The 26497-nt window shown below is 40.8% G+C and overlaps 1 protein-coding gene across 1 annotated transcript in view; it reads left to right on the forward strand.

Annotated features, from left to right (window-relative positions):
- The window catches only part of ADAMTS5 (ADAM metallopeptidase with thrombospondin type 1 motif 5), a 49572-nt gene extending 25896 nt beyond the window's left edge, over positions 1-23676 (forward strand). The window contains exons 4-8 of the mRNA XM_068977678.1: positions 9472-9755; positions 11783-11966; positions 12546-12721; positions 14909-15084; positions 22758-23676. Of these exons, the coding sequence (XP_068833779.1) occupies positions 9472-9755; positions 11783-11966; positions 12546-12721; positions 14909-15084; positions 22758-23325 (1388 nt within the window). The 3' untranslated portion in view covers positions 23326-23676. The remainder of the gene's footprint in view (positions 1-9471; positions 9756-11782; positions 11967-12545; positions 12722-14908; positions 15085-22757) is intronic.
- The last annotated feature ends 2821 nt before the right edge of the window (positions 23677-26497 follow it).

A 26497-nucleotide genomic window follows, 5' to 3' on the forward strand; every position in this document is an offset into this window, starting at 1 on the left:
GTTGCTGAGACAGTGTCAGGAAAAGGAACAAGGGGGTCTGTCTACTGGTATGGAATGCCAACATCCCTGGTGGCATTATAGCCATGGTATTTTTTGCTTTTGAATTGCCAAGTTCAAAGAGAAGCAATGTGGGAGACCACACAGAAGGCCTCGCTAGTGCCCTGAAAGCCTGGCTTTTATTCCCTTTTTCACCACACCAGCCTCCTGTGAGAATGTTGGCATCTATCTCATTTCCCTGTTATTAATAGGACTCTCAGAATTATTTGTTACATGCTTATTATAAAGGAATGGTTAGAATGTAAGTGACAATTCTGTCAGATTCTCTTTCTGGCAGCATAAAACCAAGAAAGGAACCTCTATAGGTCTACATTCACTACAAGACTTGGCTTCACCCTGGCAACCCGTTTTCCTGAAAGTGGAGTAAAAGCTTCAGAAACAGAAATAGAAAATCAATCTGAACTGTGAGAAAACAGTTTAAGAACTTCAAAAGAAAATCTTTGGCTTTATCCTCTAAATGGAGTTCAAGAGCACAGCATACTTTATTAAGGCCTATTAAATCTAGGATTAGTGCTGTAAATTCTATCAAAATACCAAGGAAGTCACAGTTTTTAGAAGTAATAAATTCTGACCCTGAAGTAATCTTTGAAACAAGCTATTGCTAATTTCCTAGCATCCCTGTTACCTTAAAATACTGGAAACAGGTGAATAGATGAGATAAATTTGGAAGAGATTTTCAGAGACCACAGAGTTCAAGTTTCTTATATTATGTGTGTGCGTGCTCAGTCACTTCAGTCCGTTCCTACTCTTTGACACTATGGACATTTTTGCGACCCTTTGGACTGTAACCCACCAGGCTTCTCTGTCCATGGGGTTCTCCAGGCAAGAATATTGGAGTAGGTTGCTATTTCCTTCTCCAGGGGATCTTCACAACCCAGGGACTGAACCCACCTCTCCTGCATCTCCTGAGTTGCAGGCAGATTCTTTACCCTCTGTGCCACCTGAATGGACACATTCCCATTCCTTTTTCTTTCTAAAACTGATGGTTGAAGTAAATGGGACAGAAGTTCTTTTTTTTTTTTTTTAGAAGTTCTTGATCATGATAATTGTTCGCAAATTTATCTCAGAATATGGTTCAAAGCTGGATAAAGAGAATCTGGGGTAACTGTTTCCCCCTAGTTCCACAGCAATTATAGCTTGATATTTTTGTAATTTCTTAGTGAGTTTGCCATCTTGAGCTTTGGCTACATAATTACAAGACAACTAGTAAATTCAGTTCTTTTCAGACAAAAGGAAATTCTACTACATAGCCTTTTGTTGTCTTGTCGCCAAAATGTTCACAAACTCATTTTTGCTGTGTTAATAGTGAATTGATAATGCTTTAGCTCCTTTCGACTATTTAAATTTCCTGTTCCTGAAAACAGTACCTACCCAGCTTGCTTTAAAATTTCTCTTAACACAAAACAAATGTTCTTTGTTAGTTGAAAAGATGGCCTAATATCTCAAAGATTTAGAAACAATTTCAAGAATCGATGTGTTAGGTTTATCCTAGACTAATAATAAAGTGGTAATTTAGTTAGCTCAGTTTAAAATGCTGAGTAAAAACAGAGAGTCCTGAGATGAATGCTTACCTAATTATCGGCCTACCTACATTGATCAAGTCCATATCTAATAACATTTCTTCTTAGGTGGAATCTTAGTTTTTACTCTTATTGTTACTTTTACTGGTTTTTTTTTCCAGCTTTTGTGAATATGGAATAACATTAAAATTTTATTTTAGAATCCCACATTACACATTCCAAAAGGTTGAGCTAAACTTTGAATCACTAAATGAACAGATTTAGTTGCTAAGGCAGCAAATACTTATGGCTAAAATGGGACCAACTGTTTTTTTTTTTTTTTTTTTTTCCTGTATAAGTATTAGGTCAGCTAATTACAATGCTGTGCAAAATCTTGTTCCTTATTGCCATATTTCTGGAATGATTCATTTATTTCATGTTTATGGAATTCATGATTTTACTTTCCATGCAGTAAAGATGCTTCCAGTATTGTTTTCACTTTCTAAATCTCATTTCTGTATTTAAAAGAGTCTACACTCAGATTTTTAAAATTTTTACAACACATTTTATACATCTTTCTGCATCTGCTCCAAAGGATATCCTGGTAGATAACCACCAAACCGTACTTTTACTAGAATTAGATCTCATTCATTTGCACTGAGAAAATCTTATCTAACTTTCCCATCTATATGTTAAGTAAATAAATAAATTTCATTAGCAATATTTGTTGGACAGGAAATTCTCATAATATAGTCATTCATTCATTCGTTTCATCAAAACCTAGACTCTTTCACCTTTGAATGTTGAGTAAGCAGTTTTGTGTTTTAGCTAACCCTTCAACCCCGCTTTGCCCACCAAAAGAAAACTGATTTTATGATGAGGGTCTAAGAAAGACACTGTAGCTGTGACACAGTGACAAGATCAATTATATTTATTTCAAACCTAACCTATGCATGCTCAGTCATGTCCGACTGTTTGCAACCCCGTGGACTGTAGCCCACCAGGTTCCTCTGTCCATGGGATTATCCCAGCAACAATACTGAAATGGATAGTAATTCCCTTCTCCAGGGGATCTTCCCAATCCAGGGGTCAAACCCGAGTCTCCTGTGTCACATGCGGATTCTTTACCGCTGAGCCACCAGGGAAGCATTCATTGAAAAACAGATACAGAATCGAAGCTACAATACTCTATGTAGCACTGTCATTTAAGCGTCACTTTAAATACCTTAATAACTTTTAGAGTGCAACCAAAAACTGACTTAGGTCAGTTCAACTGAGAGTGTGGTGACAGGAATTAGTCAGCGGGATTTTGAGATGGTGGCCGTTCTGACATTTCAACTTCAGAGCTTAGGAGAGAATCAAGGGGACTGTCAAAGCCTAAGGCAGTGGAAAGACAAACAAAAGCAAACAAACACACATCTTTGTTAGAAGACTAAGCCGATGTCATGAAACCATATCATCAAACCTTCCTTTTCCATCTACTATTTGCATGCAGAGCCCATTCGTTCACATGCAGTAGGAATGAAATGTTTCTGTTTTTCTGTTCTGATTTTCTAGGCCACTAACAATTTAGGGCTTCCCTCATAGCCCAGTTGGTAAAGAATCTGCCTGAAATGCAGGAGACCCGGGTTCGATTCCTGGGTTGGGAAGATCCCCTGGAGGAGGAAATGGCAACCCACTCCAGTATTCTTGCCTCGAGAATCCTATGGACAGAGGAGCCTTGTGGGCTACAGTCCATGGGGTCACAAAGAGTCAAACACAACTAAGCGACTTAGCACACACACATGCAGAGTACCTAGAAAATCCATTTATATAATTGCTTACCTGTCTCCTTCCCACCTCCAGCAATGCTGGAGAAATGAGTTCTTAGGGTACAATTTAATTTGTATCATTTGTTTTTAAAATTATTAGCCATAAGTAGCTAGACATGTGTAGCACTCTACCACTGCCAAATTTAAATTTATTAATATTGAGTGCTTTCTGATGTAGTTCCAACAAGAAATGCACAGCAATTAGGTTATGACTGACAATTCAGTTTGCACACTCTAAAATAACTGGGCCTGCAAATTTCCGATTCAGAAAGGAAGAAGTCATGTCTTATGGGGGACCCACAACCCCAGCCTGGCCAAGATACTTGTAACTTTCTGCAGTGTTTATACAACCTAGCTCTAGGCAAATTGGCTTAGGAGTATGATCCTCAAAAATAAAGGTAAGCACTGGCAGAGAAATTGCTTAGCAAAAGCAAGTTATTAAATTTCCTTTCTCAAATGCTTAATAATCTTGAAGCCAAAAATAATAGCCGTGTCCTCTGGATCACTGAGTCCCCAGTGCCAGGTGATGAGAAAGGGCCACTGCCAAAGCAGATACAACTCAAGCACACCCAAGACACAGGCTGCTAAGGAAAAGCTATAGACATCTCTGAAAAATTCATATTTAAAGAACTAATTTGCAGCCTCTTACTGAACACACAACTTTGGAGAAAAAGTGGTATTAAAAAGCCATTCTCTCAACCCTTTGTAAGTATAGACAGTAGAGATCGTAATACGATCTTAACATTTGGTTTTTTAGGTCATATGAAAATCAAAGCCCACTAGGGTAGCCTCTTGATTTTTCAAAGTAAATATGTTCTTTAACAGAGTCTGCAAGTAAGACATGAATTTTAAGTCCACAGTGACCTGTTTATAAAGCTAATCTTCATCCTCAAATACAGAGAATTTTTAATCGAAATTTCCCTGGCCTAACATCTGCTAAACAGTGTGCTAATGCTTCTCAGTTTCACAAACAGATCTCGTGAATCACTTTGAATTACTCTGGCACAGTAATGACTGTGCCTTTGTCATTGCCCAAGTTAGTTTAAGGGCTTCCCTAGTGATTTCCCTTTAGCTTAGATGGTAAAGAATCTGCCTGCAATGCAGGAGACCTGGGTTTGATCCCTGGGTCGGGAAGGTCTGCTAGAGAAGGGAATGGCAATCCACTCCAGTATTCTTGCCTGGAGAATCCCATGGACAGAGGAGCCTAGAGGGCTATAGGCTGAGCAACTGACTACTGAGTCACTGACTCAGTGGTAAAGAATCCTCCTGCCAATGCAAGAGATGTAGGTTTGATCCCTGGGTCAGGAAGATTCCCTGGAGAAGGAAATGGCAACCCCCTCCAATACTCTTGCCTGGGAAATCCTATAGACAGAGGAGCCTGGCAGGCTACAGTTCACAGGGTCACAAAAGGGTCAGAAATGACTTAGGGACTAAACAATAAGCAACAAGTTAGTTTATTCATCACTGAACCCATGATGCATCAGTGTCTCTTTTAATGTTAGACATTCAAATAAAGACCTTGAAGAAGAGTTGCAAGACCAGGGAAATGATGATAAAGAAATGAGTGTTATAAGGGTTCTTTGAATGAGTTTCATTAAGAATATTAATTTATTTCTCCTAGGCCAAGAATACTTGGGCCTGTGTGTGTGTGTGTGTGTGTGTGTGTGTGTGTGTGTGTGTGTGCGCACGCATGCTCTACTTGGTTTGCAGGATCTTGGTTCACTGACCAGGGCTCCAATCCAGGCCCCTGCCAGTGGAAGCATGAAATCCTAACCACTGGGCCACTAGGGAATTCTCTGTTTGGGTCAATTCTTAATTTCATTGTGTGTATTGAAAAGGAAGAGAAGACAGAAATAACTACAGTGCTAGAAATGGGGGAGGGTGGGGAGAAAAAGAACAACCAACCTTCATCTGATAATTTTCATTAATCATTAATATGAAAGATAGTGATACCAGTCAGATATTAAAAAGAAAGATTTTTCTGCTCCATTTCCTGGAGACCTGGCATACCTTCCATCACCCAAAAGTGTACTTTTTGGCCATGGGATATGACCACATTATTCCCTTTATTTGTTCATTGCAAATCACTAAGTCTTATTTTTTAAACTTTTCACCTTACTTAAAGCATTTAATTTAACATGGATAGTGAAAACAAATTTGCAATATGCACACATTTTCATTGGCTTTACACAGAATGTTAAGACAAAAGGAAAGAAGGAAGAAAAAGAGATGGGGAAAGAAAAGGGAAAAAGAACTTGGCAATTTTATGGAGCAAAATAGACAAAATGTTGGCAGCGAAGTCCAGATAGGATTTCAGGCTAAGATAAATCTTAAAATACGTAAAGATTTGGTTGAGAATAAAAGTAATAGAGATTAAGAAAAGTCAGCAATAGACCGAACACTTTTAGAGGTCAATATAAACGGTATTAAAGACTGGTCAATTTCCTTGCTAACCCCTCCTCAAACTGTACACATTTTTTTTAGATGAAAGATGTATATCCAATCCACTGTTACTCAGATCTTAAATATTTCATATCATGAGCTTCAGAATCAAACTGTATTTTGATTTTTTATTCTTCTTCCCTGGCACCAGTCTGCCATTTGGTAGTGCTGTCTATACCTATTTTACCGCCAAACGACATGTCAACATATAGATGAAATCGATCGGCTGTAGATTTCAGTGTTATCAGAAGCTAATGCAGCAACAAATCCTGATGCTGAGAACATTAAAGTCATAAGTAAAAGGCATATCTGAATAAAGCTTTTTTTTTTTAAGCAAGAACAGCTCATCTCCAAATGACCTCTAAGGGAAAACCACAGAGCTAAATATGTCTGTTTTTTTTTTAATAGTCAAGCAAATATGTTATGGCTCAGTGGGTAAAGAATCCACCTGCCATGCGGGAGACACAGGAGACACGGGTTCGATCCCTGGGTCAGCAAGATTCTCCTGGAGAAGGAATTGGCAACCCACTCCAGTATTCTTGCCTGAAAACTCCCGCAGACAGAGGAGCCTGGCCAGCTACAGTTCAAAGGGTGGCAAGCAGTCAGACACGGCTGAGCAGGAGGCATACATGAGCTTAAACAAAGACGTACCACATCTTCAAGCCTCCTTTGTTGTAAGTCAATTTCCAATTGCCTTGTCCATTTCTTTTCACGAGTCATCTGCCAGGGAGGTTGAAAGGGTGTCAGTGATGTATCCCTGGGGAGGTGATGCGTTGTTTTGACTTGGGGAAAAGCACTGTCGACCCATGCCACAGGTACCCATGCATGTTAAATACTTCCCAGCTGATACTTAGTTACCCAGTGTTACAGTCTGTGATTTTCAGTGAAAAAAAAAGATTCGTCAAACAGTACTTTTGAAGATCTGGAAAGCATTCTTGATGCCTCAGAAATCTGTTGACGGTCTTCTACCATCATCAATCCACTAAGCATTCTCTGCTTTACACAAGGCTCTTTTTTATGTAGCAAGGAAGAAAATGCTTTTCCTCGAGTCCAAAGGGCCTCATCTCACTTTATCTTCTAAACAAAGCTTAGTGAGGTTTTACTATCATTCCTTCTATTGACTTGCTGTTGATGTTTTTCTTTTAACTTGATGTTTTCCTCCCAAAGTTCTATTTGGCTGGATAGGAGGTTTTAATGCTTTTTCTGGCCTGCCTTAAAAAAGCTTTACCTCTTCAAAAGTTCTGGCTTAGAAGTTAAATAGGAACTTTGCTCTTTATTCATTTTCATATAATGCCTCCATCACAGATTGACAAATTTCAAGGTATTCGCTTTGAAGAAACTTGAGTGTAGTTGTAAAAACATTTGTAGTGTACTTAAAATGTGCTGAATATTCCATTTCTCAGTGGAAAATAGGATTTAAACATGGTTTTCTTTTGTTGGATAAAAAGAATAACTCGAAATAAATCTGAAATGTTAAATATGTTGGGCATAGTACCAGTATGATTGTTTTATGTTTTTCTGATCACCCCTTAATAGCTCTGTGAGCTAATTTTGCCCCTCCAGTGTCACAGTGAGAAAATCAACATTTCATAGATCTTGAAAATAAATTAGGGACGGTGAACTAATTTGGCCAAGAACACTCAGCCATTTAGTGTTTTGCCAGAATTAGACTTTAGACCGGGTGTTTCTACCATTAGGCCTGGTGTTACTGTTTAAAGGATTCGTACACATGTCTGCCCTTTAGCAATAAAATAAGCAGCCTGTCCACATGGTAAGCAGAGTCAGGTTTGTATATGATGAGAAAAGCAGGGTCTGAGCACAAAGCCTTAATAGCTATGAAATCTTAGGTAACTGATTCTTAGGTCTTCAAGTTCCTCGGTTTCCTTATCTGCAAAATAAAGAAAATAATACTTGAGTTGACCAAAAATTCTGTTTCAGTTTTTCCATAACATCTGTGGAAAAAAACGAATGAACTTCTTGGCCAACACAACAGAATCTGCTACGTAGAATTCTCGTAAAGATTGAATAAACTGATACATTTAAACAACTGAAAAGAATGTCCAGCTAAGTCACTTCATTCCTGTCTGACTCTTTGTGACCCTGTGGACTCTAGCCCACCAGGCTCCTCTGTCCATAGAATTGTACAGGCAAGAATACTGGAGTGGGTTGCCATTCCCATCTGCAGGGGATCTTCCCAACCCAGGGACCAAACCTGGGTCTCCTGCATTGCAGGTGAATTCTTTAACCTTTTGAACCACCAGGGAAATCCAAAAAGAGTGTCAGTGTATAACAAATATTCATCATTTTTAGTGTGTAAATAATCAGTGTGTCAGAGAAGGCCATGGCACCCCACTCCAGTACTCTTGCCTGGAAAAACCCATGGATGGAGGAGCCTGGTAAGCTGCAGTCCATGGGGTCGCGAAGAGTCGGACACGACTGAAATGACTTAGCACGACACTCTTTTCAGTTCTTTAAATGTATCAGTTTATTCAATCTTTAGGAGAATTCTACATAGCAGATTCTGTTGTGTTGGCCAAGAAGTTCATTCGTTGCAATTTGTTGGAAGTTCGTTCAGTAGCAGTCAGTGTGTAAATCCTAAAATCAAGTAAATAGAAAAATACTGAAACTGATAGACAATATGTAAGCTCCTATACAAACTGAGGAAATTAACAGAGTTAACTCACTCAGAAGGAATTTCTTAGGGAAGCTTTCTGGGGAAGGCGAGGTGTATTTTAGCTTCTGAGTTTGCACCGTCTGTGTGTCAGCTTCTACTGAGTCCCCACTCCCTGTCTGATCCCCCCATCACTGTGTACTCCAAAGACCCAACAAATACCAACTGCACTCAACAACCAACACAAAGGGGAGAAAAGGAGGTGACGAGTGACAAAATGGGCTCAGTCCCAAGTTATCAGAGATATTTTCCTTTCTTTTCCCACTGTTCCAATGCGTGGTGCCTGAAAGCTCCTCATTAAAATTCTTTCAGTCTAAGAGAAAGACTTGACTTACTTTGCTTCCTTCAGTTTATCAGGAGCCCTTGAGGGGTGGATCTGGGTCATTTTTCTGTATTTCCAAATATCTGGTATGTTTGGTAGAACACGATACATGCTAAGCAGATGCTTACTGAGTGCAGCAATGACCAGTGTTCTTTATTTATGGAATTAATGGAAAGGTAACATGGATGGGGGATGAGTGCAAGAAAAAGAGATAAGAACTGGGGTTGGTAGTGGACAAAGAGGCATAGAAAGGGCGCAAGAGTTTATGGGGTTGCAAAGAGTGAGACATGATTGAAGTGACTTAGCACACGGCACACACATTGTTATTATACCCACTTTCTGATTTCTGCTAGGTCCATCCCAGTTTCTTTTAGTCCCTTAGCACGATGGTTATTTTCACAGCTAATTATTGCAAAATTTCATTTAATCAAATAAAATTCACTGCCATCATTATGATACCATCATTATGGATACCCCAGGGCACATCATCCATCAGAAATCCTGGTGGGTGTTGGCGAGTTCATGGAGGTGCTCAGCCTCGTCCAGAGAGTCCCCTCGCCGGGGATCTGTGGATGCAATGTGTCTCCACACCAGCCGGAGTCTTGCTTCTTTAGATCCAAGTTGGAAACAGAAATGCAGAACAGTGGCCAATCTTGGTTGTTCTTGTAGGTAACTGTTTGCTGGACCTACCACGCAAACAGATTCCGGGGCCTGAGGAGCTCCCGGGCCAGACCTACGATGCCAGCCAGCAGTGCAACCTGACCTTCGGACCAGAGTACTCTGTGTGTCCTGGCATGGACGTGTGTGCCCGCCTCTGGTGTGCCGTGGTGCGTCAGGGCCAAATGGTGTGTCTGACCAAGAAGCTGCCGGCCGTGGAAGGAACGCCATGTGGGAAAGGGAGGATCTGCCTGCAGGGCAAGTGTGTGGACAAAACCAAGAAAAAATATTACTCGGTAAGTGCTTTTCTTGTCACGCAAGCCCCGGAGCCTCAAGGGCTGAAGTACATTCCTGTGACATGTGGAGGGGACTGTCCCCAGAAGGCTCTGTTTCCTAGTTAAAATATTTTTCCTTGAGGGATCTTTTTACCACTTCCTCTTTTACCTGCAGGAATCATCCTCAGCTGTCAATTACTGGAGAAAATGCCAGTCTCGGGTTATACCCAGTAATAAATAAGTAGAGAGCCCAGATTCTGTCTCATTGTGACCACAAGTAGGGCCCCTGAGTCACCACTTGGGAGTTTGCTTTCAAACTGCTTTTCAAGTTATTGGAATACATTTGTTTAAATTCAGGAAGGGACTCACAGGAGAGCTGACAGATGATCCTCAGGCATACTTGGTCAGCTCCAAAACGGTCCTGTTCCCCCTCATGGTGTGCCTGCTGCGTGCTTAGTCGCTCAGTCCTGCAAACCCATGGACTACAACCCGCTAAGCTCCTCTGTCCCTGGGATTCTCCATTCTCGTTCCTCAGGCGATCTTCCCAACCCAGGGATCAAACCTGGGCCTCCCACCTTGCAGACGGATTCTTTAACCATCTGAGGCAATGGCAAGTCATCTAACGTCAGGAACTAAAGTAGCCACACCTGCTGCTGGAAGGCACTGGACCTCCCTCTCTGTACACCCAGTCCAGCTTCAGGTCAGCTCCCACCACCTTCATTGTCAAGCAAAGCACTGGTTCCTTCTCACCTGCAACCAGAGAAGGCAATGGCAACCCACTCCAGTACTCTTGCCTGAAGAATCCTAGGGACAGAGGAGCCTGGTAGGCTGCAGTCCATGGGGTCGCTAAGAGTCGGGCACGACTGAGCGACTTTACTTTCACTTTTTACTTTCATGCATTGGAGAAGGAAATGGCAACCCACTCCAGCATTCTTGCCTGGAGAATCCCAGGGACAGAGGAGCCTAGTGGGCTGCTGTCTATGGGGTCTCACAGAGTCAGACACGACTGAAGCGACTTAGCAGCAGCAGCAGCACTTGCAACATTTTCAGAGTCCCTGGAAGACCTTTGCCATGCGCTCATTGCTTGTTCCTTTCAAGGCTTACCACCCAAGCTACCAGTCTCAGATACCCTGACATAGACACCATGAACCATGCAACCAGAGGAGGTTCTTCAAGAATGTCCCTGACAAAAGAGTTACTAATATTTTCCTTCTCGTCTCGGCTTCCTGCTGCAGCGTTTCCAGAGGAATCAACCTGGGATATCATAACAGGGCTCTTCATTCCCTGTGGTGTTGGTCCATGTGATTGGGTGCTGTTAGTATCTGTCCTGTTTCCTTTCTACTGGGTGTTATGAAGCCAAGCTCGGGTCAGATACGTTTACATGTGACAGATGGGCTGTGTGATGTCTGCAAAGGGACTGCAGAACTTGAGCGCTCAAGAGGGAGAAACGATGGAAGAGTAATCAACCTGGGATCATGCAGCTTCTTTAGCATCACACAGTTCTTTAAAGATGCAAAGTCAGAGTGGACACAAAGTGAACCATGATTCGGTGGTGACTGACAGAAATACACAGAAGGTCCTCAAACCCTCTGGGCTTCTCAGGTGGCTCAGTGGTAAAGAATGCCCCTACCAGTGCAGGAGATGCAGAAGACACAGGTTTGATCCCTGAGTCAGGAAGATGCCCTGGAGGAGGAAATGGCAACCTACCCCAGTATTCTTGCCTGAATAATCCCATGGACAGAGGAGCCTGTGGTGGGCTACAGTCCATGGGGTCACAAAGAGTTGAACAAGAATGAGTGACCACGCACACACCCATTCAGATCCTCTAGTGCTGGGGGGCAGGGGGCAGAAAAGGTGGATTGTTTAGAATTGGAATCACGTTGCAACTTCAGAGTGTTCAACATCTGTGACCATGTTAAGCTCAGAGATGATCATGTTTTACCTGCGATGACATTTCCACCGACTCATTGCATACAAGTGATTTCTAAATGTACATTTTGAAAATTGTCCACCCTTCTGAGTAAAATATCTCCTGTTTTCTATTTTAGACATCAAGCCATGGCAACTGGGGGTCCTGGGGGTCCTGGGGCCAGTGTTCTCGCTCTTGTGGGGGCGGAGTGCAGTTTGCCTACCGCCACTGCAATAACCCGGCACCCAGGAACAACGGCCGCTACTGCACAGGGAAGAGGGCTATCTACCGCTCGTGCAGCGTCACGCCCTGCCCAGCTAATGGTACGCTGCTCCCAAGTGTCAGCAACGACCATATGTCAAGCGTAGTTTGTATTCTGGGGCTTCTTTGGTGGCTCAGTGGTAAAGAGTCTGCCTGCCTATCCAGGAGACATGGGTTCAATTCCCGGGTCAGAAAGATCCCCTGGAGGAGGGAATGGCTCCAGCATTCTTGCTGGGGAAATCCTCTGGACAGAGGAGCCTGGTGGGCTACAGTTCATGGGGTTGCAAAAGAGCCAGGCAGGACTTAGCAACTAGACAACAATGATTTTATTCTAGCAGTCGTCAACAGGAGAGGCTGAAGAAATATTCTGTTAATCTTCTTCCACACTGTTCCATGAGTGTGCGAATCAGGAACAAATACATGAGTGGTTTTTAAATTATTATCATAAACAGTTGAGTATTCTAGGAGTAGGAAAAAATAATTGCTATTTTCAACTCTGTGGATAAAAATCCTTCAACACTGGTGTGACAAGAAACTGTAGAAAAAAAAGAGTTAGCATCTTGTCCTTGAGAGTATTTACATGAATAAGAACGTATCTGAGTTTCAGAACAGAGTAATAGTGTGCTTTTTTTTATTTTTAGGTAAATCTTTTCGTCATGAGCAGTGTGAGGCCAAAAATGGATATCAGTCTGATGCAAAAGGAGTCAAAACATTTGTGGAATGGGTTCCCAAATATGCCGGTGTCTTGCCCGGAGACGTGTGCAAACTGACCTGCAGAGCTAAGGGCACTGGCTACTACGTGGTGTTTTCTCCAAAGGTAACTGCTCACAGACTGTCCAGAAACAGTGGGTGCCCTTGGCGGAAATTATTTGGTAGAATGGAGGCTGCACATACCAAATGTAAACAGTCATTATTTGAAGGGTGGCTAGATTTTGGAAGGTTTTATTTTCACCTCTGTAATTTCTGTATTTTCAAAATTGCTACAATGAATCAAAAGGATTTTGTAAACAGAACAAGTAAATGTTTTAAAAGCTATTTTTTGAAAAAGTGTAACTCTGTCAAGAAGATGAGTTGTGACCTTAACTTCAAAATAGTATTCCTTAGGTACATTTATAATTTGTCATGTCTGACTCTTTGCAACCCCATGGACTGTAGCCCATCAGGCTCCTCTGTCCATGGGATTCCCAAGAATACTAGAGTGAGTTGCCATGTCCTTCTCCAGAGGATCTTCCCTACCAAGGGTTCAAACTTGCATCTCCTGCACTGGCAGGCAGATTCTCTACCACTGGCTCAGTGGTAGAGAAGCAAAGATAAATATAAAGGATACTTAAAGTTTGTATTCCCTACTAGATGGAATGACTGCTTCTCAAAAGAATACTTTTTTCATATTTTTAGCACAAATTATATTTGTAAAGGGGACTATAAAACAAGAAAGTTTTCTATTTTTCTATGTTTTATTGAAGGATTCCATTGGTGATTCATGAAGCAGGATGTCAACATCATTATCCCTGACCGAGACTTTAAAATGTTCTGCACTTTTAATATGAATCAATGTCCCTCTAGATATACACATCATAATAAATGCATGTGAAATTATCCTTTATTTTCCAAAGAAGAGCATTTTCTAAATTACTGAAGTTTCAGTTCTCACAATCAACATTATGCAATGGCTTAAAATACTGTTTATCTAATTTGTAAATAGATGTGATATTTAAAACCACCTCTGTAACAGATCTTCAGATATTTATGACATATTATTGAAAAATAAGTTAATGTCCCAGTTATGTACATTTTAAAACATTTCATCTTTTATTGCAAAATAATACATTTTCTTTTAAAAATATTATATAAAAAATAAAAGCAAAAACCATCATCTGGAAATATAATCATCCAGAGAGTTGTTAACCTGTTCAGGAATATCGCACCCCAATTAACACACATCCACATATTCATATACTCACAGACATATATGACAAGAGTTTTGTTTATACACAAATACAAAATGTGTACATTTATTTGTATAACTATGTGTATTACTTACATGCACAAACCACTAAAAGATCATATATATATACTATTTTATAACTACCTTTTTCAATATATGCTAATTCTTTTTTTCAAAAATATGCAGTCTCTTCCAGTAAGTACTTTTCTCAGACTTCCCCAGACTCATTTTTTCTTTACACAAATTTGTCTCTATTTGGGGCTTCCCTGGTGGCTCAGTGGTGAACGCAGGCGACACAGGAGACTCGGGTTCGATCCCCAGAGGAGGGCATGGCAACCCACTCCAGTATTCTTGCCAGGACCGTCCCATGGACAGAGGAGCCTGCTGGGCCACGGACCATGGGTTTGCAAAGAGCTGGACATGACTGAAGCAACTGAGCATACATGGTCACATCTCTATTTCAGCATCTCACCATTTCACACAATAGGGAAGGCTTTCCAACATGACAAGGCTGTGCGTGTCCAGCGTAGATTTTCAGTTTTATGACAGTAACAACAAGTATGCAACCAAAAAGGATGCCCACATTCTTGAGCCTGCCCAAATCCTGCTCTCCCTCTCTCCACACAAGTGACACACACTGGGTGAAACAGTCCCACATACTGCCTGAAATATTCTATCAATAGAAAGACAAGACTATACCATGGGGACTTATCGCAGACCCAGAAATGAAGATGAGAACCTTGGGTCTCCTAACACATTCAGATTAAGCTCTAGAGAGAAAGAAAAAAGAAAGGGCATAACCCTGATTTATCCCAGTTCTTCTTCCTACCAATACGGCAAAGATTTTCTACTCAGTACTCCTGGAAACTATGGCTTTTTTGTGGGGGGTAGGGCAGGGAGGGGGGGCGTTGTTTATTTTTCTTTTTTTGGTTGTTTAGTTTCTGATATAAAATCTATTCCAATCAAACTTAAAAGTCCCAAATTAAAACTTGATTTTATCAAAGAAATCACGTATGCAGAGCCAGTATTTCCCACCGCTAAGGTGTTTCTCTTATTCAGGTGACTGATGGAACAGAATGCAGGCCATACAGCAATTCTGTGTGTGTCCGGGGGAAGTGTGTGCGGACAGGCTGTGATGGCATCATTGGCTCGAAGCTGCAGTATGACAAGTGTGGCGTCTGTGGAGGAGACAACTCCAGTTGCACAAAGGTGGTTGGAACCTTCAATAAAAAAAGGTAATGTGAGAGAACCACCCTTAACTGACCTGAACAAGACTTTCAGTTCAGTCACTCTGTCGTGTCTGACTCTTTGCAACCCCATGGACTGCAACACACCAGGCCTCCCTGTCCATCACCAACTCCCGGAGTTTACTCAAACTCATGTCCATTGAGTCGGTGATGCCATCCAACCATCTCACCCTCTGTCGTCCCCTTCTCCTCCTGCCTTCGATCTTTCCCAGCGTCAGGATCTTTTCAAATGAGTCAGTTCTTCGCATCACATGACTTTAGACTCTTACAAAATTGATAAACGAGGACTCATTACATCCTAAGCTATCTGTGGGCATGTTACCCACCAGGGTTCTTGGCCTCCTCCAAGCAGCAGAAATTGACTACAGGGCATACAAGAAATTCAGGAAAAGCTTTACTGGGGCCCATACAAGGGGAAGCAAAACAACAAGCAACATGTTCCCTTGCTTGCTCGCTCCCCTGAGGAGGGAGAGCTCATTCTTTATACCGGATGAGGGTAGAAAGGGGGACCTAGGTATTTTGCCCACCCTTCTGGTGGTATGACTCAGAGGGTAAAGAATCTGCTTGCAATTTGGGAGACCACAGGTTCTATCCCTGGGTCGGGAAGATGCCCTAGAGAAGAGGGAATGGTTACCCACTCCAGTGTTCTTGCCTGGAGAATTCCATGGACAGAGGAGGCTGGTGGGCTATAGTCCATAGAGTTGCAGAGAGTTGGACGCCACTGAGCAACTAATGCTTTCACTTTCTGGTGGTGTCGAGTGAAGGGGGGCGGGCACAGTACCCTGCTTTTTGCTCCATGCTCTTCAAAAGTGGCAGTTGGGTTTTTTGATCTCTTCGTATTTGGGGGGCCCAGAATTTGCCCCAGCTACACACAGTCGGTCACACATGCAGTTAATTTTTAACCCCATACAGTTTCTGTGAGTTTTGTTGCTGGAGGAGAGGTATGTCCGGGTGCAAGCATTGCAGTGCTGCAGCAAAGCGTCCCAGGTCCCAGGCCCATCTCAGAGGAGGTTTGGCCAGCCTCCCCTTATTAATGCTTTATGAACACGAGAAGGGAAGGCAAGGACGTGAAATGGATCCCGACTGGAAACTTGTGGCACCTCTCAAAGCAGATGGAATCACAATGGCTGTGGCTCCAGGTTTTGTAGAGTGTGAAAAAGGCAAAGAAAAAATCTGTGACATTCCACTTGAGCTGTACCTTGCAGATCTGTTATTCCTGAAACACAATTTAGGAAGAGATGACTGGTTTCCATCTTAACTACTTTTTTTTTTTTTTTAAACAAATAAATTCTCTTTGGCCTGTATTTTTCTTGAGAAAACATTTCTCAAACCAAAATGTAAGTGATCTGCAGTGGGGTAGAGGGCAAGCCTGTTTTTGAGTGCACTACCCTGGTTTCTATCTACTCTATGAAGCATAATATCTGTTTCCTGCTCCCTCTCATGGTCCTTGATTACACTCTTGCTTTAAAAAATGTAAGTTTAGAAAGTAACCAGTTTCTGGCATGAAATATTATACTCTCAGCTAGGATGACTGAGTCAGCTAAAGAGTCTGCAGGAATGCAGAATTGTTTTTCCTCTTCACCAAGACTATCCTTACGCTATGTGGTATTGGTCAGATGGGGCTTCCCAGCTGCCACAGTGGTAAAGAATCCGCCTGCCAATGCAGGAGATGCCAGAGACACGGGTTTGATCCCCGGGTCAGAAAGATCCCTTGGAGCAGGAAATGGCAACACACTCCAATATTCTTGCCTGAAAAGTTCCATGGATAGAGTAGGATTACCGCTCCATGGTAAGCTACAATCCATGAAGTCACAAAGAATCAGACATGACTGAGTGTGCACACACACTCACACACATACATTGATCAGGTACATCTGCATTCTTGATGTATGTGCTGTGCTGTCTGTAACTGGAGAGGAATATACAAGCCAAGTCAACAAGAAGCATTTCTTAAAACAAATTGCATGCCATGGTAATGGAAAAAAACTAAAAGTAATCCTTGATATGATAAAAAAAATGTATGGCTTGAAAATTTATTCCGTATTAAAATATTCATTCCTAATCTTGTTTGCTAGTGATATTATAATTATTCATCTAATGGTGTTGGACCATCTGGGTCAGAAAGCCTGCAAGTCCAATTATATTCTGCATTTCAGTATATTTCAAAGGTGCAGGCACCTTAGAAAAGATCCAATCTAATGTTTGCTTTATAAATGATGGATTTGGGACTCTAAGGTTTAAGATTTACACAGTTTTACATGACTGAGGAATGCCAAAGTAGAGGCTATAGTTTAGATCATAAAAATAGGATGCACAGGCTATTTGTTAAAAAAAAAAAAAAAAAAAGGAAAGAGAGAGAAAGAGAGAGAGAAAAAAAAGAAGGAAGGGAAAAAATTCAGAACCAACAGAGAAATAAAATTTTTTTTAATAGCTTATGTACTATATGCTATGTATTCTTCCTACATCAACTTATAAGACTCTTATAATGCTGCTGCTGCTGCTAAGTCGCTTCAGTCGTGTCCAACTCTGTGCAAGCCTAAGCTAGATTTAGCTTTTAGGTTTTTTATGTGTTTACAGCAAATAAATACGTATTTGCTGTCACACGAAAAGATGAAGGTATTCATGATAGCAACAAGCAGGATGCACCATAAATCCTTGCAAACTGATTTGACCAAGATTAGAATATGTGATGCAAATGATCTGTTTGAGTATCCTGAATAAATTATCTTGACATAGTTGACTGATAAAAAGGAACACTGATCTTGGAGCTGGAATATTCGCAATCCAGCTCTGACTTAGTAATTCCCTAGCCACCTGGTCTCGAGGAATCACTCACCTTCTTTCCTATGAACAACCTTGAAAGTAGAATGGTTTTATTTTTTTATTTTTTTATTTTTTAATATAAATCTATTTATTTTAATTGGAGAATGGAAATAATAGTAATTATCTTGCAAATAAATGTTTCTGTGAGGATCAAATGAGATTATGCATATTAAAATATTTCACTAAGTTCAAAAATCTTCAGGAACATGATCCTAACTTTAATTCACTCCTCTCAATTTTCTTCATGTCTCTAAAGGACAGTTCAGTCCTTCTAACTGCCTAGGTCTGAAACTTTGAGCCGTCTTTCACACCTGATGTTCTGTCACACTGCACATCCATTCATCTGCAAATCTGCTTAGTCCTACTTCCAAGGTGTGTCCCAGAATCTGGTTGGTTGCCCCTCACCACCAGAAGGACAAGCACCACCATCCAGTGGTCATCCTCTTGGGCTGTATCAATCCCGCAGTCTTCCAAAGGGTGGCTTCTCAGCCCATGGGTCTTCATGGTCTCTTCTTACCTGAGTCAGATGGTGGCCTTCCTGGGCTCAACTCTTCAGTGGCTGCCAGCTCACTTAGAGTCAGTGTACAAGGCTGTTTTGTAACCTGGGTGATGCCACAAGCTTTGGTCCTTGCCCTGCTCTGAGTCTCTTCTTCCCTGGCCTCTTCTCTTGTTCTGCTCTAACATCCTGGACTTTCCAACTTCCCAACGCTCTTCAAACAAGGCAGGCAGGAGCATGGGCACTATTTCCTCTGCCTGGAACAGCTTTTGACAATATAACCGATGCTTCCTCTAGAATTCCTTTAAATGTCTGCTAAATGTAACCCCCATCGCCCCCAGGCAGTGACTTCCTTAAATGAATTGGAGAGTCTCTCCCCCTTCCTCCTTGTTCCGCTGTCTTCTTACTCTCCTCTCTTCTCCACAGCTCTTATCATCAGATATAGTCACATAATTGTGTTTGGGGATCTAACTCCCCTGCTCCTGCTAGAATGTCACTTCCATGACAGCATGTGTAGTATGTAAGAATGCGTGTATTCCTTCATGGCAGGTGCTCTTCCTAGTACTATGGAGAAAGCCCTGGACACAAGAAGATTCCCTTTGCAGATAGGTTCATCTGTACCATTTTTCTAGATTCCACATATATGTGTTAATATAATATTTGTTTTTCTGACTCCATTCTGTATAGACTCACTAGGTCCATCCACGTCTCTGCAGAGGGCACAATTTTGTCCCTTTATATGGCTGAGTAATATTCCTTTATATATAGCTACCACATCTTCTTGATTCATTCCTCTGGACATTTAGGTTGCTCCCATGTCCTAAATAGGAAGGAAATCCAAAAAAGAGGGGATATTTGTATAAAGAAGAAAGAAGATTCCTTGCCCTGCCATCCACACTTCATACTTCATACTTACATGAAAACAGCTGCATTCAGTCATGGTGACCAAGGAAACTGGTTCATGCCCAGAGTTTAAATGACACCAATCAGGGTGAAGGAAAACAAATAAGGAATAAAAGGAAATCCTATTTTACTGAAGCATCAAGAAATCAGCACACGAATCTTCATACTGCCCAGTGCCTTGAGCTACTCAGTCTGGAGACCTGCACGAGGCTGAGTTCCCAGTGATTCTCATGAGTATGAGTCAGACTCCAAGAACAAGGATTAAAAAAAAAGTCTGTGCTGTCTGTTTCTCTCAACTGACATTCTTTACTTTCTTGACACTCTGTTTGGTATCACTTAAACTCTGAACATCACCAGAACATATTTTCATTTAACTGTTAGTAAGTTCAGCTGATTGAGCTAAGGGTTCCATGCACAGAGACGTGGTGAAAGGCGCAGAAATTGGGAGTCCAATGTCCTAGCACTGCCACTGGTTAACTCTAGAGAACTTGGGCAAATTACTTTAATACATCTTCCCCAATGATAGGCTTTTTTTTTTTTCCAAACATGTATTTGAGTTTTGTTTAGATTTAGCAGTGTGATTCATTTACACATTGAATTTTTCTGCTTTCCCTTTTTTAAAATTTATTTGTTTTTAATTGAAGGATACTTGCTTTATAGTATTATGTTGGTTTCTGCCAAATATCAACATGAATCAGCCATGAGTAGACATATGTCCCCTCCCTCTTGAACCTTCCTCACCATCCCACCCGTCTAGGTTGTTACAGAGCCCCAGTTGGAGTTCCCTGAGTCATACAGCAAATTCCCATTGACTAGCTATTTTACACATGGTAATATATGATTTTGTTGTTGTTGTTGTTCAGTCACTAAGTCATGTCCAACTGTTTGCGACCCCATGGACTGTAGCACACCAGGCTCCCCTTTCCTTCGTTATCTCCCGAAGTTTGCTCAGATTCATGCCCACTGAGTTGGTGATTCTAACCATCTCATCCTCTGCCGCCCCCTTCTCCTTTTGCCTTCAGTCTTTCTCAGCATCAGAGTCTTTTCCAATGAGTCAGCTCTTCTCATCAGGCGGCCAAAGTATTGGAGCTTCAGCTTCACCATTTGTCCTTCCAATGAACATTAAGGATTGATTTCCTTTCAGAATGACTGGTTAGATCTGCTTTCAGTCCAAGGGACTCAACAGTCTTCTTCAGCACTGCAGTTTGAAAGCATCAGTTCTTTGGCGTTCAGCCTTCTTTATGGTCCAACCCTCACATCCATACATGACTACTGGAAAAACCATAGCTTTGACTAGATGGACCTTTGTCGGCAAACTGATGTCTCTGCTTTTTAATATACTGTCTAGGTTTGTCATAGCTTTTCTTCCAAGGAGCAAACATCTTTTAATTTCATGGCTGCAGTCACTGTCGACAGTGATTTTGGTGCCCCCCAAATAAATTCTGTCACTGCTTCCACTTTTTCCCCTTCTATTTTCCATGAAATTATGAGACCAGATGCCATGATCTTCATTTTTTTAATGTTGAGTTTTAAGCCAGCTTTTTCACTCTCCTCTTTCACCCTCATCAAGGCTTTTTAGGTAAGATGGAATATTTTTCTCCTGGCTTTGTTTAAAGCCATTGTAGAAACATCTCATCTCTTACTATTAGACACTTAAAAAAAAAAAAAGGATCCTGTAACAGAATCTAATCCAAAATGTACTACGTAAATAAAGTTAATAAACCAAATTGAATAGGTAAGCCATATCATCAGCATTGCATCTCCTCTCTTCAAGACAGTAAGAAGTTCTGCCACCTGCCTGGCCATCACTATAGATCAGATGCCCAGTACAAAGGGGCCTTCCCTGGGACTAAGCCTTCTCTCCAACTCAGAGGAAATGCTTGAGTGGGAAACACACTTGCATTTTCCATATATGGATCAGTTGCCCCATATCCTCTAAACTTGAGTAAGAATTTGAAAGTAAATAAGTAAATTTCATACACATTAGTCAAACTGCACACGCAAAGTATTTGTTTATATTTAAATAGCTAGGAACCTAAAACATATGGAGACACTAGTATAATTACTTAGAGAGACAAAGATTTTGGCAAAAGATGCCTCCTCTGCACTGGTGTAATGCCTTGGTGCTCAGCTAACTTTCATCCTAGCCTTTTCTGCAAACTTATGGGTATCAGAGATACTTATACCTTTGCCCACTTTCCTGAGCAGAAGATGGATCATTAGAAATCTATCTCATTTATTGCTCATCATAAAAGCCTCAGTCAGTCCACCATAAAGTTTTGCAAACCCTAGTAATTCTGGGAAATTTGCTAAGGCATTAATGTTTCTTTCTTTCCCCCCTTTTGATACCAGTAAGCTGTGGTTACTCAGTTACAGAATTTTATGTTTTATTTTCTGTCCTGCCACAGCAAATCCAGAGTGTTAGGTAGAAACAGAATCAGAGCCCCTATGCTGCCTCTGGTCTAACAAATAATTAAGCCCATGGTTTCTCAACTAGAATGCACATTAAAACAGTGGGGGAAACTCCAAAAGTACTGCTCCTTCTGACCCAAAGATGAGGATTTAACTGCCCTGGATTCATATTTGCAGGCTTTGAACTTTTTCAAAGATTCCCCCTGCGATCTTAATGTGTATACAAGCTTGAGGAATGTTAATTGAAAGATTTCTGTGAGATTAATTGAGGGTAGATTTTTGTTGGTTTCTGTTTACCTGTATCCCATTTTGTGTCAAAAAGAACATAGAATAGCTTTGTAAATTTCGAACATCATAATAAAAATGTATACAGGACATCCCTTCGTGGTTTAGTGGTTAAGACTGCGCTGTCACTGCAGGGGGCATAGGTTCAATCCCTGATCAGGGAACTACAATCCCTCATGACTCATGGTGTGGCCAAAAATAATGAGAAAATTTTAAAAATAAAAAAAAATCCTGTTGTTTAAAGAAATGTATACCATATAATAGTCTAAGTATAATTTTATCTTGTTACAAGAAAACCAACGTTTGAAACCAATTTTAAGCTTTAATAAATTGAAAATTTTAAATTTTAATACACTAAAACTGCACTAAGATAAGGTGATGTGCAAGTGTTAATCATTCAGTTAGTGTCTGACTCTTTGTCACACCATGGACTGTAACCCACCAGGCTCCTCTGTCCATGGAATTCTCCAGGCAAGAATATTGGAGTGTGTATCCGTTCCCTTCTCTCCATTCCCTTCGATACCCACCCAGGGATGAAACCCGGGTCTTCCACACTTTTAGAGAAATTCTGTTTGTGCATCTATTTGTTAAGTCTCTTACTTATTTTTTTTTTCCTTCCTCCCCCCTCCCCATACCCCCCCCCGCCTCCCCCTCCTGCCCCCTCCCCCTCCTCCCCCCCCCCACCCGCCCCCGGCCCGGCCCCTTTCCTTCTCTCTCCCGTGCCCGAAATCCCTGCTTCCAGTAAGGGTTACACTGATGTCGTGAGGATCCCCGAAGGGGCGACTCACATAAAAGTCCGCCAGTTCAAGGCTAAAGACCAGACCAGATTCACTGCCTACTTAGCCCTGAAGAAGAAAAACGGTGAGTACCTGATCAACGGCAAGTACATGATCTCCACTTCGGAAACCATCATCGACATCAACGGGACCGTTATGAACTACAGCGGTTGGAGCCATAGGGACGACTTCTTGCACGGGATGGGCTACTCGGCCACCAAGGAAATTCTCATTGTGCAGATTCTTGCCACAGACCCCACGAAAGCCCTTGATGTCCGCTACAGCTTCTTCGTTCCCAACAAGTCCGCTCCAAAAGCAAACTCTGTCACCAGCCAGGGCAGCAATAAAGTGGGCTCGCCCACCCCGCAGCTGCAGTGGGTGACAGGCCCCTGGCTTGCCTGTTCACGAACCTGTGACACGGGCTGGCACACCAGGACGGTGCAGTGCCAGGACGGGAATCGGAAGCTGGCGAAGGGATGTCTCCTCTCGCAGAGGCCTTCCGCCTTTAAGCAGTGTTTGCTGAAGAAGTGTTAGCCCTGTGGTTACGACCGTCTGCCGGGACGACTGAAAGGATGGCTCGTGGATGCTGGCGTGGCGAACACAGGGTCCACCTAAAGCGCAGAAAGTCGCACCCTGCGGTGTCATTGTCAACGAGGAATCCAATTATGGGCAGAATCTGCCCTCAGCGACCAAAATGAAGGTGTGCACTGCTTCGTGGGACAGTGGTGACCTTGGAACGTGGAAACACTTGCGAGTTCTTGAACATCCCCTGGGCCGAGGAGATTGCAGAAACACGGATGAATGTAGAATCAGGGGACATTCGAAGATGGCAGAGCAGTCTCTCCCTCGTCACCTACCTCTTATAGAATGTCTTCAAAGGCATCATAATCATTTTCATGCATATTATTTACACAGCAGCTTATTTTTATTGTTTGTAAATACATTCTTCCTTGATATGTCACTTTATATCACTTGGTTCTATTAAAATATATATATATATATTTCTATAAAAAAAAAGTATTTGACCAAAGTAGGTCTGCAGCTATTTCCACTCTTTCCAGTTTCCAGAAAGAGCTGTGGATGTTTTACTGGAAATTAAGAACTTGCTGCTGTTTTAAAAAGAGTTAGTTATACGTTCAGACTACGGGAGATATAATTTTTGTCAAAAACCATTTTGACAGCAAGCATCTTCTGAGAAATTCTAAAAAGAAAAAAAGGTCTCAGTGTATCTAGTCATTTAAATATACGCAGGGGTCCATTTATTTAAATCACTAACTGCCTGTATTTTTTCAGGCAGCCAGACAAATTAATGTATCATGAAGAGGTAGAAGAAGTGTTTGTTGTGTGCATCAGTATTCAAAGGTCTGAAAATTAATTTCCTCCTGTTAGAATTTAAAAGTAAAAACAAACAGAAAATACCTGCTTCACCATATTTTCAAGTTATATTTTCACAACTGCTTTCTCTCTCTGTGGCTCCTATCTGATATCTCACAATATGTCGTATCCATACAGAACACTCAGCAAAGTTTTCAATCACGTACAACACTGGTATACCTCTTACCAGCAAGCCTTTATAGTACGTTTTGTTTTCGCTCATTTGTTTGCTTTGTTCAAGGGTTCTGAACCTATGATGTTTTGGACTTGTTGACTTCATAGTCAGCCACATGTAGAAGTGGTTATCATTAATGTGGCTAGTGCAAAAAAAAACAAAAAAAGGTTAATATTAACAAGACTGTTTCCACACCATGGGCAATAATTCTTTGCATTATTTTTTAAATCCAAGTATACTGATACTGTTAAGATTGTTCCCAGTTAGAAAGCATTTGGTTGTACCAGTGAGTGATGAAATGTGATGGCCTTTGCAAAGTTTGCTCTTATTTCCATAGCCTGTTTAGGTAGATTGTGAGTTGGAATAGTTAGACATGAAAAATTTTTCCAGTCACCTGCATAGAAACTTCATAGGCAATAAACCACATCCCTCTATGCCATGGTTCAGAAAAACTGAAATATTTTATTTTATTTGGTTTTTCTTTGTGAAATAGCACAAACAATTTGCTTTTATGAAATTTTCTAATAATCCTTCCAAATGTGCCCTATTATTAGAGATTTGCTTATAAGGATATTAGGGAACTACTATTTGAGTTTTCTTAAGCTCATGAGAGTTTATTTTTGTCATATTTTTAATATAAAAGAATTATGTAATTGATCTTACTATAGCACCATCATTTCAGTAGACCAAGAAAATGAATGTCTCTGTGTTTTCAAGTATTTTCTCAAGAAATCAAAAGTGTTAATCATCTTTTGGGTTTTTGTAGGCTGACTTTGCTTTAGACATAGACATGGTCCTTTTTCATAATCAAGAAACAGTGAGATAATGGAGGCCTGTACAAGACTGGTAACCTCCATTTGATGAAGGTACCAGATATGAGGCACTGAGAGCAAAGCTGTTCACATCAGTAGAAAAAAATAAAAATAACACTGAACATTTGACTATGCCGAGAGAATTAACAGACCAGCTTTACTTTTTCCAATATTCAAAATAACTTGAATCAAGTAATTCAGCTATGGCAATTTTTTAATCTTTTGTGGTTGTATTGGCAGTAACATTAAAAAATAATTGAAGAGCAAACGTGATTGTCTCCTATTCTGCTTCTCCATACTGTATTCATAGATTTTAAAATATGATTTATCAATGATTCCAATTTTCCCCAAATACCGAAGTTTTACACTTCTCGTAGGAGCAATCCTAGAGACTTTAAAATAAATAAACCACTATTCCATGCTTCTATCTAAGGGGCTTTTTTAGTTTTTTTTTTTTTTTTCCTTGCATGGGCATCAGTAGATTGACTAAGGAATGTATGTCTAAACTCCTGAGAAAATATAAACTGGAAACTGAAATTTAGAGAAATGGAGTGTTGGGTAGACACAGAGAATGATGAGCAAAGGGAAAATCCTCACTATATGCAAAGTAATTTAGTTCAGTTCCAAGTTGTGTTATGCCTTTATTTTTTCCGTAGTTGCATCTTGAATTAAGAGTATAAAATTCAGGATGCTAGAAGCCACTTCCTAAGAAAAAAGAGTTTAAAAGAGTTTGTCTGAAAATGCTCAGGTTAGTAAGAATCTAATCACACTCACAAAACTAAACACTCCAGATTGTTTCAGTAGCTAAAAGGGAGCCCTGAACAATAAAACATTTATTTCTTCTGGAACAGAAAATGTCAAATGAAGCCCTACCTTGTTGTTTAGAGGTTTAAGGACGTTGTTTTAATTTGTTCAACCAATTCAATTTCCTCTGCCTTCCTGTGGAAACAGTTTTAGCACATTAAGAATGAAGGGGTTAATCACAGACAAAAAACGTTGCAGCACTGAAAAAAAGAGTAATTTATTGTTTTTGCAACTGGTATGTGAATTTGTGTGATAAAATTATTTATTCTTATTTAACAAAAATATGTGCAAATTCTTCTATATTTAAGATGTTCTGCTGTTGTCCTACTTTTTAATTTATGCTTCATGTTTGTGTATAAAGTACACTTTGTGAGTTTACATGATATATGGCACTGGTTGCTTTTGTATTTTTTTTTTAACTGAAAGCTTTCTGTGTGAAACAGGTATATATGTGTATATTCCTCATGTATTCTTATTCTGATACTGTCCCTTTCCTTTCTAAGGACATTTTAAGTTTAATCTTCCGTGGCTAGTAGTGTTC

Source organism: Capricornis sumatraensis, chromosome 1 (assembly GCF_032405125.1).
Source record: "Capricornis sumatraensis isolate serow.1 chromosome 1, serow.2, whole genome shotgun sequence".
NCBI lineage: Eukaryota > Metazoa > Chordata > Mammalia > Artiodactyla > Bovidae > Capricornis > Capricornis sumatraensis.